Here is a 16272-nt window from a genome sequence, read left to right on the forward strand (position 1 = left end):
TGCCTGGGCAAGACAGTGGAGCTGGCCCTGGTGGTGTGATTATGGGTGAGCCGGACCCAAGGGCTTGAGAACAAAACTGGCCCCTCTCCTTGCTACAAGGCTGTGTTGGGTGGGCTGGTCAAGGCAGGGCTGGAGAGCTCACCTGGGTGATGACAGTGGAGGGACAGTGGAGAGACCAGCCCAGTTACCCCCAGGCCCAGAACCAGGGCCATGAGTTGGCCCACCAGAACATCCACCATATCTATGAACGGTTGGAGCATGTGAAGGGGACGAACCTATGGATCCAAAACTGTAGGATCCCCAGGACAGAGGACAACAGGATATACAAGAGGAGCCCCGGTGAGAGCCCATGATCAATAGCCAGAGGCCTCCTTGAACCAGAGCAATGGCTCGTGGCAATGAAGGCTTGCAAGTGAAGGTGAAAGGACAGGGGGACTGTGTGACTCAGTGGGCCACACACTACCGCTTCCACAACCAGATGCTTTGTTCTTCTGGGTTTTTTGTTTGTTTTTGTTTTTGTCTTGTTTTGTTGGTTTTGCTTTTGTTTGCTTGCTTGCTTTGGTTTTTGGTTTTTCTTTTAAATTTTGTTTTGTTTCGGGAGGGAGGTTGCAAGGGTGGATGTGGGGAGGGGAATGGGGACAGGGACGGGGAGGTGGGTGGAATCGGGATGCATGATGTGAAATCTGTAAAGAATAAAGGTTTAAAAAAAAAAGTTTACTAAGACCGGAAAAAAAAAAAAAAAGAAAGAAAAGAAAAAAAGTTCTCAGCTTCTAGCTCCATCCACCATGCCTACCTGCTGTCAACTTCTTGACCCCTCCGGAACCACACACTAAATAAATCCTTCCTGCTGTAAGTTGCCTTGGTCATGGAGTTTTGTCACAGTAATAGAAAAGTAGCGAATGTTGCCACCGTGGGTTTGGCACATACTAAACTCTACCACTGCATCACAGGGAAGAGAAGGGTGGGACAAGGCTGGCGGTTGCCCCCGCCTCAACTCTCCCATACAGTTTCTAACGGAGCTGCTGAGCCTGGAGACAGGGACTACTGGAGCACCCAGGATGGTGAGCCCTCAGAAATGTCAAATAAAAAGGTGGAAAAGTGCTTATGGAGGACATTAGACATTTATCTGCTTTATTACATTTGCTTAATTGTGGTTATTGTTGACCATAATATCCTTAGTATGAGGGGTTTTGATCTAGCTCTGGTCAACACCTTTTCCATATCTACTCTTAAAAATAGTTCAAATGTCCTCACATTTTTTTTTTTTTGTATACTGAATTGTCAAAAAATACATTCTGGGGCTGCAGAGATGGCTCAGAGGTTAAGAGCACCGACTGCTCTTCCAGAGGTCCTGAGTTCAATTCCCAGCAACCACATGGTGGCTCACAACCATCTGTAATGAGATCTGGTGCCCTCCTATGTATACATAATAAATAAATAAATCTTAAAAAAAAAAATACATTCTGTCCTTGGTTTGTTTGTTTTCCTGGTATTTTGAGACATGGTTTCTTTGTGTAGGCTTGGCTGCCCTAGAATTAACTCTATAGACCAGGCTGGCATGGAGATCCACCTGCCTCTGCCTCCCGAGTGCTGGGATTAAAGGCATGCGCCACCACTGCCCAGCATTGTGTTCATTTTTAAAATATACTGGAGTTGTATTTGCATGAGAATATTAGAGTATGCATTTGTGTATACAGATTGGCAAATTGACTCATTCTTGAGAATAGGCTAAAAACATTGGGGCCATTTAATTACTTGTCTTAGGACAACACTAACTCACATTTTTGGCTTTTGTAACTTTTTAAAGATATATATGATGCAACTAGGGATATATTTTAGGATGTTGAAAACATGCTTGAATACTTAGCCCCTCGGAAGTGTATAGTATAATTCATATTGGGGCCCAGCTAGGATCCTCCTTCTTTCTGCAGTGTGGCATTTGTGCTACAGCCTGTTCTGGAGACGAGAGATGGATTCAAACAATTTTTTTCTTACAATAGAAATAAGCGTTGTTTGTGGGGTTCAACGTTCCCTCCTCTCCAAACTCTTGTAATCGCAACATTTGGAGAGAGAGGCAGAAGGGTCCCAAGTTTGAGGTCAGTACGTGCTGCACAGTAAGACCTTGTCTGAGCACTAAAGTACATATTACTTTTGTCTATTGAGTGTTGAGTGAAATGTTAGAAGCCCTGGAAGAAATAGTCCTTTCTTGTGTTTCACAGATGTTACCAGAAGGCCAGTTTTAGCTATAAAGCTGGAAATACATGTTTTGACACACCCTGAAATGCAACTGATAAATTTCAAAAGGCCTTAGGAAACCACCCGTACCTCTTCCTTGGCCACCCACTCTTGGCTAACAGAACTCACTCGAAAATCAGGGGCCACAAGGCAACTTGCACACAAGAAACTTAAGGAAGGCATTTCCAAAAGTTGTGTTCCTTGTTACAATTGTTTTCTTTTCTCCCATCTCCTCCCATGCAGTCCCAGTGGATACTGAGGGAGACACTGACTGCTGAAAACCCCAACGGGACAACACAGAATGACAGGTGCCACAGGACTGTCGGGTGTGACCATCAGGCTACTGACAACAGTCACAGAAGGAACAGAGAAGGAAACGGCAGAGTGCTGTGTGTGCCTGAGGCACGCCTTTAGCTAGAGTTTTCCTGCCTTGCCCACAGTCAGGACAAATCTCTGTCACCCGCCAGTCCCACAGCCGCTCAGACCCAACCAAGTCAACACAGACACTTATATTGCTTTCAAACCGTATGGCCGTGGCAGGCTTCCTGCTAATTGTTCCTTTATCTTAAATTAACCATTTCCTTTTATCTTAAATTAACCATTTCCATAAATCTATTCCTTAAAGTAATCCATTTCTACAAATCTATACCTCGCCACGTGGCTGGTAGCTTATCAGCGTCTTCACATGCTGCTGGTCATGGCGGCGGCTGCAGCGTCTCTGGTCATGGCAGCGGCTACAGCGTCTCTGGTCATTGCGGCGGCTGCAGCGTCTCCTTCTGCCTTTCTGTCCTTTTATATCTCCTCTCTGTTAGTCCCACCTATCTTTCCTGCCTAGCCACGGCCGATCAGGTTTTATTTATTAACCAATCAGAGCAACTTGACATACAGACCATCCCCCAGCACAGCCAAGTGCAGACCATCTCAAACACCTGCACTCAGGCCCATGGTCCTAATCATCCTCTATACGGACCTGCTGGGTAACGCCACAAAGAACCTGAGAATGGGCTCCCACAGGACCTACAGAACATCCCACAGCACTTCCCCTTTCTTTTTTTTTTTTTTTTAAAAAGGAAGGTTTTAACTTTTACACATCTCCAAAGCCAGCTTGGTATATTTGGGAATTTGGGCGTAGCTTCTCTTAACTACTTCCTGCTGGAGGGGGGCGCTGTATCTTATGGGGATGCAAAGAAAATTTTAGGATCATGGAGTAGTCCGTGAGACCGTATCGTCTGAGCCAGTTGCCTTGAAACGATTCTGGATGTTGGATCATCTGGGCCATGGTGTCATCGGAGACCTTTCAGGTGGTCTTGGCTGATCAAACCTGATGTATCTCAATCTGGAAAAAATCCATAGCCTCTGGCTTTCTGTAGAGATAAAAGCAGAGTCTCCTTTCCAAAGTAACACATCCTTATATCCAAATTTTAAAGTCAAGATATCTTTAATATATACATATTGGTTTAACTCAACATCTTTTACGATCAAATGTTTTTCTGCAGTTAAAAATCCCAAAGACAATATAATCCAAACTCTTTGTGTGATATCCATCTTTACATGGCTTATTTTTTATATTACTTTTACTTTCTCTTTAATACCAACGTCACCGTTCCTGGAGAACTTAACGACGTCACCGCTCCGTGTGTTGAGTTCTGAATCCTCTTTACCACCACTCGAGGATTCTTCTCAGATCACACTTTATTGGAGTGCCTCTTGGTTAAGGGACTTTGTCTTTAGTATTTTTTTTTCATAACACCGGCCTTTATCCCTGTTCATTTGTCCTTTTTCTTTAATCCCTTTTTTTTTCTTTAGCCCTTTTTTTCTTTAGCCCTTTTTTTCTTTAGCCCTTTTTTTCTTTAGCCCCACGTTGGGCGCCATTTGTAGCTTGATTTTTTCGCCTTGCCCACAGTCAGGACAAATCTCTGTCACCCGCCAGTCCCACAGCCGCTCAGACCCAACCAAGTAAACACAGACACTTATATTGCTTTCAAACCGTATGGCCGTGGCAGGCTTCCTGCTAATTATTCCTTTATCTTAAATTAACCATTTCCTTTTATCTTAAATTAACCATTTCCATAAATCTATTCCTTAAAGTAATCCATTTCTACAAATCTATACCTCGCCACGTGGCTGGTAGCTTATCAGCGTCTTCACATGCTGCTGGTCATGGCGGCGGCTGCAGCGTCTCTGGTCATTGCGGCGGCTGCAGCGTCTCCTTCTGCCTTTCTGTCCTTTTATATCTCCTCTCTGTTAGTCCCACCTATCTTTCCTGCCTAGCCACGGCCGATCAGGTTTTATTTATTAACCAATCAGAGCAACTTGACATACAGACCATCCCCCAGCACAGCCAAGTGCAGACCATCTCAAACACCTGCACTCAGGCCCATGGTCCTAATCATCCTCTATACGGACCTGCTGGGTAACGCCACAAAGAACCTGAGAATGGGCTCCCACAGGACCTACAGAACATCCCACAGCACACGCCGGCTTTGGGGAATGTGGAATTCAAGATTGTTTATAGGCACTAGATCATAATTTCTGCATGCAGATGTAGTTTGATTGGAGGAAAGAAGCTGGGATAATTGAAAGTCTGGAGCCTCAGCAGATGGTCAAAGACTGGTCTGTTGTTTAATTGGCTGCTAGAGAGCAATCCAAGGCCTCAAATGCATCTGATTTTGATACTGGGGATAAACCCAAGGCCTTGCGTATGGGGAAGTCACTACCACTGAGTTACTTCCTCAGCCCTGGCCGGGTTTTTGAAGGCCACCAGGTTTGTGTCATAGAACTGCCTGTGTGGCTTCCAGCGCTGCCTCCAGAGACACACAGACAGCACCAGGGTGCTGGCCAGTAACAGGGCACTGGACATACACAGTCCCCAGAAGATGACTACAGAGCTGGGCTTGGTTGTGAAGGTGGCACATGACCTCTTCCAGCCTGAGGTCTGCTGCTGGCTCAGGCCGGCCCTGTTGGCTGCCAGTACACACACGTGGTAGGTGGTGCTTGGAGACAGCTTATACAGCGGGTGCTGTCGGGCTGTAGCATAGATGTCCGCTACGGACTGGTTCCCGGATCCTCCTTCCGCCAAGTAGTTGATCTGGTACCAGCGCACCACTGAGTTGGGGGCACACCAGTGGATGAGCATCGACGTGTCAGTTAGCTCGGAAACCCCCTGCAGCTTGGGAGCGTCTGGGATGGTATCTTCCCCGCTAAGACCAGGGCAGCGGCATCTGAAGCGCCTCTGCAGCTCTGCGCACGGGCTCTGCAGATGCCGACAGGGGTGGTAATCGCAAGAGACAGCCTCGCGAGGTGCTGCCACCTGATTCTGAGTCTCATCCTCCTCGCTGTCGTCATCCAACAGCAGGACTGGAATCTCATCCTGTGGAGGATGGGTGTGGGGAGCCTGGGTGGTGGCTGGTGTCCTCTGGCTAGTCCGAGATATGCTCCGGGGGGTTGGCGAAGTAGACATGGGTCCAAGGTGTTTGCCGAGCAGTGTGCCGGAGGCAAGGGAGACACTGGGCTCGACGGTATGTGTGGCAATCTGCTCTGCCCCTGTGCCGGCTGCACCAGGCAGAGCCCTGGAGGGACTGTAAGCGGTCAGAGAGCCAGGAGCGGACTGGGCAGTTTCCTCTGAAGTATCACCATGCCCCCATGACCCTTGTGTAAGAGAAGCCACAGTGTGGGAGGGGACCTTGGTGATACTTTGTTGGCCTCCTCCAGGCTGAGTAGACAGGACTGTGTTCTGGCCAATGGAAGGCCCCTGTGTCCGTGGCGCAGAAACCGGATGATCAAAGTGAGGCGGATTTGAAGCCTGGAGGGTGGTGCTTTGGTCTGGTCTGCACACGTCAGACAGCTGGAAGAGGGAGAGGGGGCCAGAGAAGGGGTCCTTGGACCCTAAAGCAGGCTCGCACATGGTATCTGCCGCCCTGGAGGGAAAACCAATCATTAGGAGAGCCTTGGTTTCAGGGTTTTAAATCCTCAATGTAGGGGTCCGCTCTGCTAACACATCTCTACCAAGTATCGCCTAGTGACATCATCACTTTATGGACCCAGGAAACCCTTTGAAGGAAGTCCCTGTCATCCCTTCTGGGCAGAGAAGGAAACAGGAAAGAGATGCCAACTGCCCAAGATGTCAAAGCTAGCAAATGGTGGAGCATAAACCTGGGAAACCTGTGCGGTAGGAACTATTAGCCCCAGAGAGGGTAACGCAGTCATGTCTACAGTAGGAAGTGGAATGAAGCCAGCCTTTCTGCTTTAGCGTGTGCTCTCAACAACATCTTTTTCAACAGCATAGTGAGACCCTGACTGTCGAGGGATTTAGTGCATCTTCTAAGCCAAGCTCTTCTTGCCAAGAGATATCATCAGAATTTGTTTCCTGCCCCATGAGAAGGCTCTGTAAGCATGCTGGGCTTAGGCTGAATGGCTACGAGCAGGAAGCTAGGCTGTCCTGAGGGATCAAGGGGCCTAGTGGTTAAGAGCACAGATGTAGATGAAGATGAATACTGCCTCCTTCATCCAACAGCTGCGTGAATTTATCAAGTCCCTCACTTCTTTTGACTCTATTCCCTTGTCTATAAAATGGGAGAAATGGCACGGCTGATCTTGCTTTTCCTACAGGGCATGCAGACTACATTTCCCAGCCTCCCTTGCAGTTAGGTGTATGTGGTCTGTCCACTAACTGTTGGCCAATGAATACGAGTAGAAATGGTGAGCACCATCTGGCAGCCTCATCCATTTAAAAGCTCCCAAGTCAGTTTTTCTATATTCTTTACCCTTTCTGGCTGGCTAGAATAGAATAGAAGCAAAGCCTTCATCCTCCCCGCCCCCCCCCATCTGACTACACTGGGGTGAATGCCCACATGGTCATATGGGCAAGACATAAGCTGGGATGCCTCCAGCTCTGGAAGGTTGATCCCACCCCACAGCCATCTGTTCAGTAAATGTGTTACCTGTGTACGACAGTTTTATTTGCATCCACGAGAAGCCAAGCCAGCTCACAGCTGCAAGTGAGAGGGTTGCCAAAGAGGTTGACAGATAAGACCTGGGAGGAATTCACAATCCAAGGTCCAAAGGAACTCAAGTTGCAGCTGAAATGACACACACATGTACACACACACACACACACACACACACACACACACACACCAGTTAACTCGTGATTTTAGGTTCAATTTGAACAATTAGGTTCACAATGTTCCCACAAGGGCTGGAGAGATAGCCCAGAGGTTAAGAGCATTGGTTGCTCTTCTAAAGGATCTGGGTTCAGTTCTCAGCACCGTCTGTGACTCCAGTTCCAGAGGATCTTACGTCTTCTGGCTTCCATGGGTACTGCACACACGGTGCACAGACAGACACACAAGCAAAGCAAACACACACATAAAATAATTATTTTATGCATATGAGTGCTCTATCTGCATGTTCGCCTTTACATTGGAAGAGGCCATCAGTTCCCACTATAGATGGTTGTGAGCCACTGTGTGGTTACTGAGATCAAGACTTGTGGAAGAGCAGCCAGTGCTTTTAAGTGCTGAGCCATCTCTCCAGCCCCCGATAATTAAATCTTAAAGAAAAAAAAATGTTGCTAAGAGGCACAGTGGTATTGTGAGAAAACAATTCTGCTAGTGTTAGAACTTTGAGTAGAACCAAAATGAATTTAGACCTCCTATTTTGCCAACCAAACTCAGTCATTATTAACTCATATTGGATAGAGAAAATACCCCCATGCCAAGTGTTTTTATTAAAAGTCTGTGATAAGGAACGTGTTAGTAAATACAAATCTCTACACACACAAAAAAACGGATAGTAAATACTATTGTTATAGACCAGTGCTGGGGATTGAAACCAGGGCCTCACACATGCTAGGTAAGTGTTTTACTACCCTTAATCCAAAACTCTCAGTGAAGCTCTTATCTCACCACTGGATAAGCCAAGAGACCCCGAGAGTGGAGTGAGTCTAGGACAAAGATTATGTTGAACTCCAGGGAAGTAAGAGGAGGAGCCTGGAGTGAGTTTGCCATTGCCGAGTATGGTGGAGTTGCTGTGGGATGTCCTGTATGCTGTGAATATATGTTGCTAGGATTGATGGATAAATAAAACACTGATTGGCCAGTAGCCAGGCAGGAAGGGTAGTGTAGGCAGGACAAGGAGAGAGGAGAATGCTATGTGGAAGAAGGCTGAGTCAGGAGATGCTGCCAGCCGCCATGAGGAGAAACATGATGTAAGATACCGGTAAGCCACGAGCCACGTGGCAAGGTATAGATTTATACAATGGGTTAATTTAAGATATAAGAACAGATAGCAAGCAGCCTGCCACAGCCATACAGTTTGTAAGTAATATAAGTCTCTGTGTGTTTACTTGGGGAATACGAGTGGGAGAGATTTGTCCTGACCATGGGCCAGGCAGGACCAGAAAAACTTCAGCTATATGGAGTGTTTGTAAAAATGGCCACAGGTCTTCTCATCTCTGCAGGCTCACACCTTTGCAAAGTGATTGCATCTCTCCCCATCCGAAGCGAGTCTGTACTTCTCTACCCTTTCAAACTTGGTGACTTACTTAGGCCAGGAGGATATTAGCAAATTGGATGTAGCCAGAAATGAAAAAGCAGTTGAGTGCCAGAACTGGACCACAGCTGTTGGCACAATGCCAGTACTTGTACAATGCCTCGCTCAGTGCACCAGTTAGCCCTTGTTAAGTGGAGGGTGGCACCAAAACGTAGAAGCTTACAAGTGCCTTGTTTTCATTCACATGATTCTTGGGGTGGCTTGGCAGTTCCTGGTCTGGGCAGGCTCACCTGGGCCAGATGATGTAGGACTACATCATCTATAGAGAGCCTCAACTAGGTGTGGACCTTTCTCCATGCACCTTTTACCACCTGGGAGGCCAGCCTAGAGCATCACATGGTAGTCGGGGCTCCAAGAACAAGAGAAAACAAACTCCAACTCTCAAAGCTTTCTCCTTCCTGTCTACATTTGCTAAAACAGCACCGATTTCAAGTCACCAAGCTTAGAGCTTTTGATGGGTGAAGATGAGCAGTCATAGACAGGGATGGGGGACGGGAATGGGGCAGCGGAGAATTATTCTAGGCATATTTATAGTTTCTCACACCTAACAATGGCAGATCCACTCTTGGCTCTCTCCTGTCTCTTCCTTGGAGTCTGACAGAATGTTTGACCTGGACTCTTCACACTTCCTGAGCTCCTTGACTCTTAGGTTTTACTTCCCTGCCCCTCACAGTTAGCAAATTCATCATGGGCAACATGAGCTGCACAGAGCTACGGCTCACTCACGCCCTTCCTACAGAAGCCTCCCTGACCCAGCCTGATGGATCACTACCACGACCTGCTTTATCACACAGCATAGAGTGTGTGCCTCAGCTGTGGCTCATGATGGCTTGTGCTGGCCGTCAGTCATCTGTTTCCTAAACTAAACTGTGGTCTTGTTGAAAGGTGGGACCATAGCATCATCATTATGGTCATGACTACCAACTTCAGCATCAGCAGCTTCACCACCACCACTATCATCATACATACGGTCATCATCACTACCACCATCATTACCATCACCAGTCAGTATTACCATTTGTGTGTGAGAGAGAGTGAGTGGGGGAGGATATGCGTATTGATGCGCATGTGGGAATGTGTATCCATGTATGTGTTTGTGGGTGTCAGAGATTGACATCAGGATGTCCTCCTCAATGGCCTTCCACCTTATTATTTTTGAGACAGGGTCTCTGCACTGAGCCTGAAGCTTGCCGTTTAGCTGAGGCTGGCTGACCAGCACACCGCAGGGCTTTACCTGCCTCTGCATCACTATGCTGGTGTTACAGATGTGCAGCACCATGCCTGGAGTGCTGGAGATTGGAAATCAGGTGTTCATGCTTGCTATCATCGCAAGCACCTTTCTCCCTGAGCCACCCCTCTAGCCCCACCTTCTCCAGTTCTATAGATACCTCTTATACTCCAGAAACAGACTTAAGGGCTCCCATTTGCTTTTCTCAAGTGAAAAGCCCCAAAGGGAGAACCATTGTTGTATTCCTGTTTCACTCTGTATCATTTTCCAGTGTTTCGTTCTTTTTACTTTGAATTTTTGTATTTTTATCAAGCCTAAAGGAGTCAGAACCACAAAGTGTTTTCCCTCCACACCATGTGTGCTTAGTATCTGGTTACCAAACGAAGGAGAAGCATTCATTCCCAAGGGAAAATAGCTCCATCTTTGGCACCTGCTTTGGGCAAAAGAGAATTAAGAAAATCCACTCTTAGGTTCCCCTGGAGTTGTAAGCCACAACACCATCTTTATCCATGATGTGGTAAGCCCTGTAGCCCCTCTAAGACACCATCTTCCTGGACTCTGAGAGGCAGGTATTCATCCTCTGAAAAGTGCTAGGCCCCAGTGGGTCAGGGAACACAGAACCTCACCGCAGAACTAAGGTTCAATGCTGCTACTTTAAATCTTTCACAAATGGCCAATGACACAGAATAGACTGTTAAATAACTGGGTATTTCAAACAGGGCTTAGGTTCAACAGAAACCATAAAGGCTGAGAGCACTGAGTAAGGGGCTGGCTGAGGCGCCCAGATCCCAAAGAGAATCGCTCCACACCCTGTTCAAGACCAGGGAAGACAAGGAGTTTACTAACTCATTACCCAGCTGTAGCCTTGATCAAGAGGGGAGAAGAGACTGGACAGCGCTTTGGAAGCTCCTCTAATCCCCATCCCTACCAAAACACGAGGGAGAAAAGAGGATGCTTCTATGTCAAAAGACGAGTCCCTGGTGTAGGACCCACTGACAAGAGGTGGCCTGGGGTCATCTTAAGTGTTCCACTACTCTGAGAAGTCAAGCCAATGGCTGCTACTAGAATAAGAGGGACATCTCCAGATCCTAGGGCATGGTAAACCTTCCTACCCCATCTCTTTCCCCCCAGCCCGCTCATACCCTGCGATGGCATCACTGGGGAAAGGAGGGGGTTCCAGTGGAGAGAAGGCCCAGTCAGTGTCCTTGTCTCCTCATTGCTAGTTATTAAGTTGGGGATACTGTCTGGGACCTGCTGAAGACACCACAGGGAAGATGGGGGAGAACAGAGGCCCAGTCAGGATTTGGAAGGGCAGTGGTAGAAACAGTAAGGACTGGTATGTCATATAAAATTCAATAGAGTATAACGGGCAAAAATCAGTCCTGACTGAGCTGGGCTTAGAACCACTTACTTCTGGAACAGAAGGACTTGTAGACAAGGTGTGTCTTGAAAGATCTCTGTGTGGACAAAACTGAGTGCCGGGGATTCTTGACAATCCAGCTGCTGCAGATTGGGAGTCATCTTGAAAATGTCTCCCTCCAGCGTCTTCAGCCTGGGCATCTTTCTCAGGTAGAGGGACTTGAGCTGTGGCAGGTTTCTGATCCACCCAGACTCAACTGAAATCAAAGGGAATTGTCCATTACAGCAAGGCACAACAACCCAGGGGCCCAGAAGAGCCACACAGAAGTGAGTGACAGGAGAGGTCACAGCTACAGCAGCTGGAAAGGCCCTTCATCAGCTATGCTAATGTTTTTTTTTTTTTTTTTTTTTTTTTTTTTACAAGTTGACAAAAGACATAGAGAAGCATGGCTGACCCAAGGCCACAGCTGGAAGCTCTTACTAGGAACTATTATCTCCAAGCCTGCTGCTGTCACAGCCTCGGGTTAAACTCCACACACAAAATAGCCAGACTTGGCTTGGATGCCTTCCAAGAGTGGAGAGCTTTCGAGGAACATAAGAAAGGAGGAGAGGGGCACATGGCTGGAGGAGGCCCCAGGAACTCAATTTTGTCGTCTCCCAAAATATGGAGAACATTCCCCTTTCTGAATTTCTTGTTCTCTCTAGCCCCTTGCCGCCCTTCCTCACACCACCGTGGTAAACAAGAGGTCATGGACACATAAAGTGTTTTTAAAGAACAATAGAACCATGCTCGTGAATCAGAGGCACCTCCCTCCTGCATCTTGTTGGAAGAATTCGACATCTGTAGAAACAATTGCGTGTTGCAGGGGAAATCAATGAATTCCTCTTTGGCACGCTTGGGGCAAAGCTCATGTATATGTTCATGAGCTCCAATGCCAACTTCACCTCGCCATCCCACAGCTTTCATCCAGCCAGAAGTGTTGAGCACTGCCGGTGGAATGCTTGGGCTGTGATTTGGGGGCATTAGGCGCTAGATCTATGAGATTAGGTCTAACGTCATTCCACCCTTCTGTGCTTTAGTTTCCTCTTATGTAATCCGGCGATTGTCAGCAGTTCTGCGACTGTGTGGCACTTCGGGCACTTGGGTCCACGCGTCTGGTTTCTGGGGCCACCTCTTGAAGAACGCAGCCCTTATCTCCACCCCCACACCCCCAGAGGCGCATGTGTAGCCCTTACCCCGCTCTCACCTCGCTCCAGGCGCGTGCCGCTCAGGTCCAAGACCTCCAGAGCCGCCAGGGGCCCGCCGTCCTCCCCGGCGAACGCCTCCTGGGCGATGTGGTCCAGCTCACTGCAGGAGAGGTTGAGAAGCTGCAGCGCCGGGAAGCGTGCGAAGGTCCGCGGCTGCAGCGCCTGCAGTGGGTTCCCGGCCAGCGCCAGCGAGCGCAGGTTGTGCTCCGGGGGCCCGGCGTAGGCGGGCAGCGCGGTCAGCAGGTTGTGGCTGAGATCGAGCTCGCGCAGCCCGGCCGGCGTGCCGCGGCCCCAGTGCAGCGTGGAGATGCGGTTATGGTGCAGAGTGAGCACGCGTAGCTCGGGCAGGCGACCGAACTCAGGGCCCCCGAAGGCGCGCAGCAGGTTGTGGCTGCCGTCGAGGCTGCGCAGCGTGTGCGGCAGGCAGCTGGGCAAGCGCTCCAGGCTGCGGTTTGCCAGGGTCAGGGTCGTGGCTCCTGCAGCGGGGAGCCCCTGGCAGGGCGAGTCGGTGGCTTGGCTGTCGTGCATGTCCTGGGGTCCCTGACGAGTGAGTCGGAAGAGGGGGATCGTCTCCTGGGAAAGTCCCACCAGACCCTGGCTCCGCACCATCAGCAGTAGCAGCTGCGGCAGAAGCAGCGTCCAACCCATGTCGAGTCTCTAGGGAAAGACCGCCCATGACTTCAGAAGAAGCCCCTGAACGGAAGGCAAAAGTGTGTCCCCCTGGATGTTCCTGTAGTGTGTGAGTGTGTGTGTGTGTGTGTGTGTGTGTGTGTGTGTGTGTGTGTGTGTGTGTGTGAGAGAGAGAGAGAGAGAGAGAGAGAGAGAGAGAGAGAGAGAGAGAGAGAGAGAGAAAGAGAGAGAGAGAGAAAGAGAGAGAGGAGAGGCCCACCCCACCCCCATCTCCACCTCATACTTGTCCGTGAGCAGGTGGAGACCAGCTTTTCCCTCCTCTCTGGTGCAGGACCCATGCACACTTGCTTGTCCTAGCAATGCCTTCGCTTTTCCAGCCTCCCGGAGGCTTCCCTCATCTTTCCACGCCTGACCTGACTCTTCCAGGGTCCCCCATACTTTCTCTTCTATGAGTTTTTGAGAGAAGGCTGTTTGATCTCTTTTTGTCTGTAACCCTTCCCACCCCGTTTAAGCAGCGGCGTCCTAATTGTGAATGCTCCCGGGTTAAACTTCAGCTGAGATTAAATGGGAGTCAAGAGAAATGTAGTCATACCTAGACTGGGCCAATTTTTTTCTCATTGAAAGTGCCCAGCCACTTCTTAGTTTGAGTAAAATAAGTTCTGGGGTCCTTCTCTTGGAAGGGAGCTCAGGGCTGCCTTTAGAAGAAGACAGGAGCCCCTAGACAGCTCCAAGACTCGGGACTCTTGGATCAAGCATTCCCTGGTCCCATATGGGTTCTAACAAAAGCCTGCACTGGAGCTAGCCTAGCTAGCTGCGCTTCCACCCGCACTGGTGGCTGTGGGCTGACTTGGGAATGGCAAAGTGGCTTCTAAGCCGGCCCTGGGCATGAAGTCACTGCCTGATAGCCCATGTTACTGCAGATTTCCTGCTATGGCTCCCCACTGAACACCCATCTCTGAGTCACCATGAAGGCTCCAAGAGAAAGGCCTCCCTCTTGGTAGGAAGATAAAGTGATGAGAAAGTTGCTGGGACTTAAGGCCAGGGGGTGAAGGTATCTGCAGTATGTCATACTTACCTGGAAGCTGTCCCTGTGGTGTGTGGCACCCCTTCACGGCCCTCAAACTTTTGACTATTGCAGGAACCTGTGACTTCTGAATGTGACTCTGAATGTCAGAGGGGAGGCTGCTGTTCCCCGCAGCCCCTCCTCCAGCCCCGTCCAGGAGGAGCCTGAGACACTCCGGCCCTGAAGTCCCGCCTTCTCCACCAAGACTTTGCTTGTTTCCATCTCACTTCTTCCCGCCCCGGGCCTTTCCCTGAGTAGACCTGGCACCCCCACCTGCAATCCTCCTCCGACCCTCAGGCCTTTCCCTGCACAGACCTGGCGCCCCACCCTCACCTGCAGGCCTCCTCCGATCCTTCCCGTCCTTGTCTTTCCTTACTTCACTTTCCCAAGCTTGAGAAAAGGAGCCAGCAGCAAGGGCTGGTGCCCAGTGAGGCAGCCCTGTCACCTCCCAGGAATCTTAATCTCTCTTCTAGGTGATTCCTAATCTCCTGGGATAATTGGAGACCGAATGGTGAGCCGGGAGAGAAAGAACCTGAGGGAGGGGTTGCTTTCCCAGAGTGGCTTGCAGAGATTCACAGGGAAGTGACCGCAGACCTGCACAAAGGAGTCTTCACACTGGATCTAGCTCAAGCCATGTGCAAAAGCCCCCAAGACAAGTGATTGCTCTGAGACCCCGTTCAGTGACAACCTGTGTTTAATTCTGAGCAGTGAGAACAAATATAGAGACCAGAAATGCAGAAAGGACACTCCTGCCCCATGATGGATCCCAGTTATAAAAACCTGCAGGTCCCCCAGAGGACACGGTGACACAGGTTTTTTTTTTTTTTTTTTTTTCAGCACCTGCTTGGAGCAGACAGTGCTGTTCTCCCATAGAGCTCCTACCCCTTCCCCTCTTCTCCCAGGCCAGGAGAACAGGCTGGGCCGTCATCCCCAATTCTTTGTATACAGATGCTGGGACCAGAGCTTCCTGTTTTTCCTCCTGTCACTGCTTATCTGGACAGCTCCGAGCAGTCCCAGGAACCTTGCAAACTGGTCTGATGGGATTACTGGTCCCTGGCGGTTTCCTTTGAGGTCGTCTTCAAAGATGTGTGTTGCGGGGCCTTGCTGTTCAAAACATTCCTCCTGTGCCTAAGCGAGGTCAGGGGAGGTCTGCTCTGTGCTCGCCTCTGGGGAACTATCCAGGAGTCTGGGTCCTGGCCTCGGTGGTGATGGGACCACTGCACCGTGGGAAGAAGTGGAAGCAGAGAGAGATGGGAAAGAGAAGTGGCTGGAGGTTGACTCCTGCGGCCCAGCCATGAGCTCCTTAACCTCTGCTTGGCACAGAGCTGTATACCCAAGAATCAAAGCCTCCGATTTCTCTCAAAATTAAACATGCTCTGTCCACCCTGGTCAAGTCGTTAGCTCCCTTGAAGTCAGCAGGGGGAGTTCTGCGGGAGACACCAGATGGGAAGGAGCAGAGCCCACTGAGATGTAAGTACAAATAGACCGCAAGAAGGAAGGACCTTGTATACCTGCAAGGGCTGTAAACTATGTTAAGAAACCCTGTTGGGGACACTCCTCTGGGCCATAGTGGGGAGGGGTAGGGAGAGCCCCTGGCCCTGAAGTCATCACCTGGTACTCTCCTGGAGCTCAGATCCTCTTAACCACCCTAACCTAGCCTGCTGTGTTGCTTGCTGCCCCTGTGTCAGTGCCTGCCGGAGCTGACCTGCCTAGGCTGGTGTGCTATTTACTCTGGGTTGCTCTATTGCTTCAGCAGATAGGTTCCTGGGGCTATCCAATTGGGTCCCCATGCTGGGGAAACTGACGTCAGTCCCTGTATGGGTTTGTTTAGGATTTTTTATAGATTGGGTTAGCCTTGCCCTTGTATGGTGCTGTCTGCTTTCCATCATCACCCCCACCCCACCCCCAAACCCCTGCTTTACAGTTAAGTACTTTCTATGGCGAGACCCCAGGTCCG

At 49.5% G+C, this 16272-nt stretch overlaps 1 protein-coding gene across 5 annotated transcripts; it reads right to left on the reverse strand.

Annotated features, from left to right (window-relative positions):
• Positions 1–2122: 2122 nt before the first annotated feature.
• On the reverse strand, positions 2123–14803 carry Lrrn4 (leucine rich repeat neuronal 4). 5 transcript variants are annotated; one of them, XR_013050779.1, is made up of 6 exons: positions 14649–14803; positions 12622–13279; positions 11427–11631; positions 7176–7313; positions 4714–6152; positions 2123–2643 (listed from the first exon to the last, which is right to left on the reverse strand). XR_013050779.1 is itself a non-coding variant. In XM_006983972.4 (5 exons), exons 2-5 carry the CDS (start codon positions 13268–13270, stop codon positions 4949–4951), a joined length of 2196 nt encoding a protein of 731 aa, XP_006984034.1. In that variant the 5' UTR covers positions 13271–13279; positions 14328–14452; the 3' UTR covers positions 3279–4948. The 5 variants fall into 5 exon arrangements, 1 of the variants encoding a protein (XP_006984034.1); XR_013050780.1 differs by lacking the exon at positions 14649–14803 and adding an exon at positions 14328–14453 and having other exon boundaries at positions 12622–13315; XR_013050778.1 differs by lacking the exon at positions 14649–14803 and adding an exon at positions 14328–14452.
• Between the last annotated feature and the right edge of the window lie 1469 nt (positions 14804–16272).

This window comes from Peromyscus maniculatus, chromosome 4, assembly GCF_049852395.1.
Source record: "Peromyscus maniculatus bairdii isolate BWxNUB_F1_BW_parent chromosome 4, HU_Pman_BW_mat_3.1, whole genome shotgun sequence".
Classification (NCBI taxonomy): domain Eukaryota; kingdom Metazoa; phylum Chordata; class Mammalia; order Rodentia; family Cricetidae; genus Peromyscus; species Peromyscus maniculatus.

What these genes read in the sequence shown, in the direction of transcription:
- Lrrn4 (XM_006983972.4), bottom strand. Translation starts at nt 13,270, where the DNA reads ATGGGTTGGACGCTGCTTCTGCCGCAGCTGCTACTGCTGATGGTGCGG. An exon ending in CGGCACGCGCCTGGAGCGAG is followed by an intron (nt 11,632 to 12,621) that starts GTGAGAGCGGGG and finishes CTTTGATTTCAG; the next exon opens with TTGAGTCTGGGTGGATCAGA. An exon ending in AATAAAACTGTCGTACACAG is followed by an intron (nt 6,153 to 7,175) that starts GTAACACATTTA and finishes TTTTCCCTCCAG; the next exon opens with GGCGGCAGATACCATGTGCG.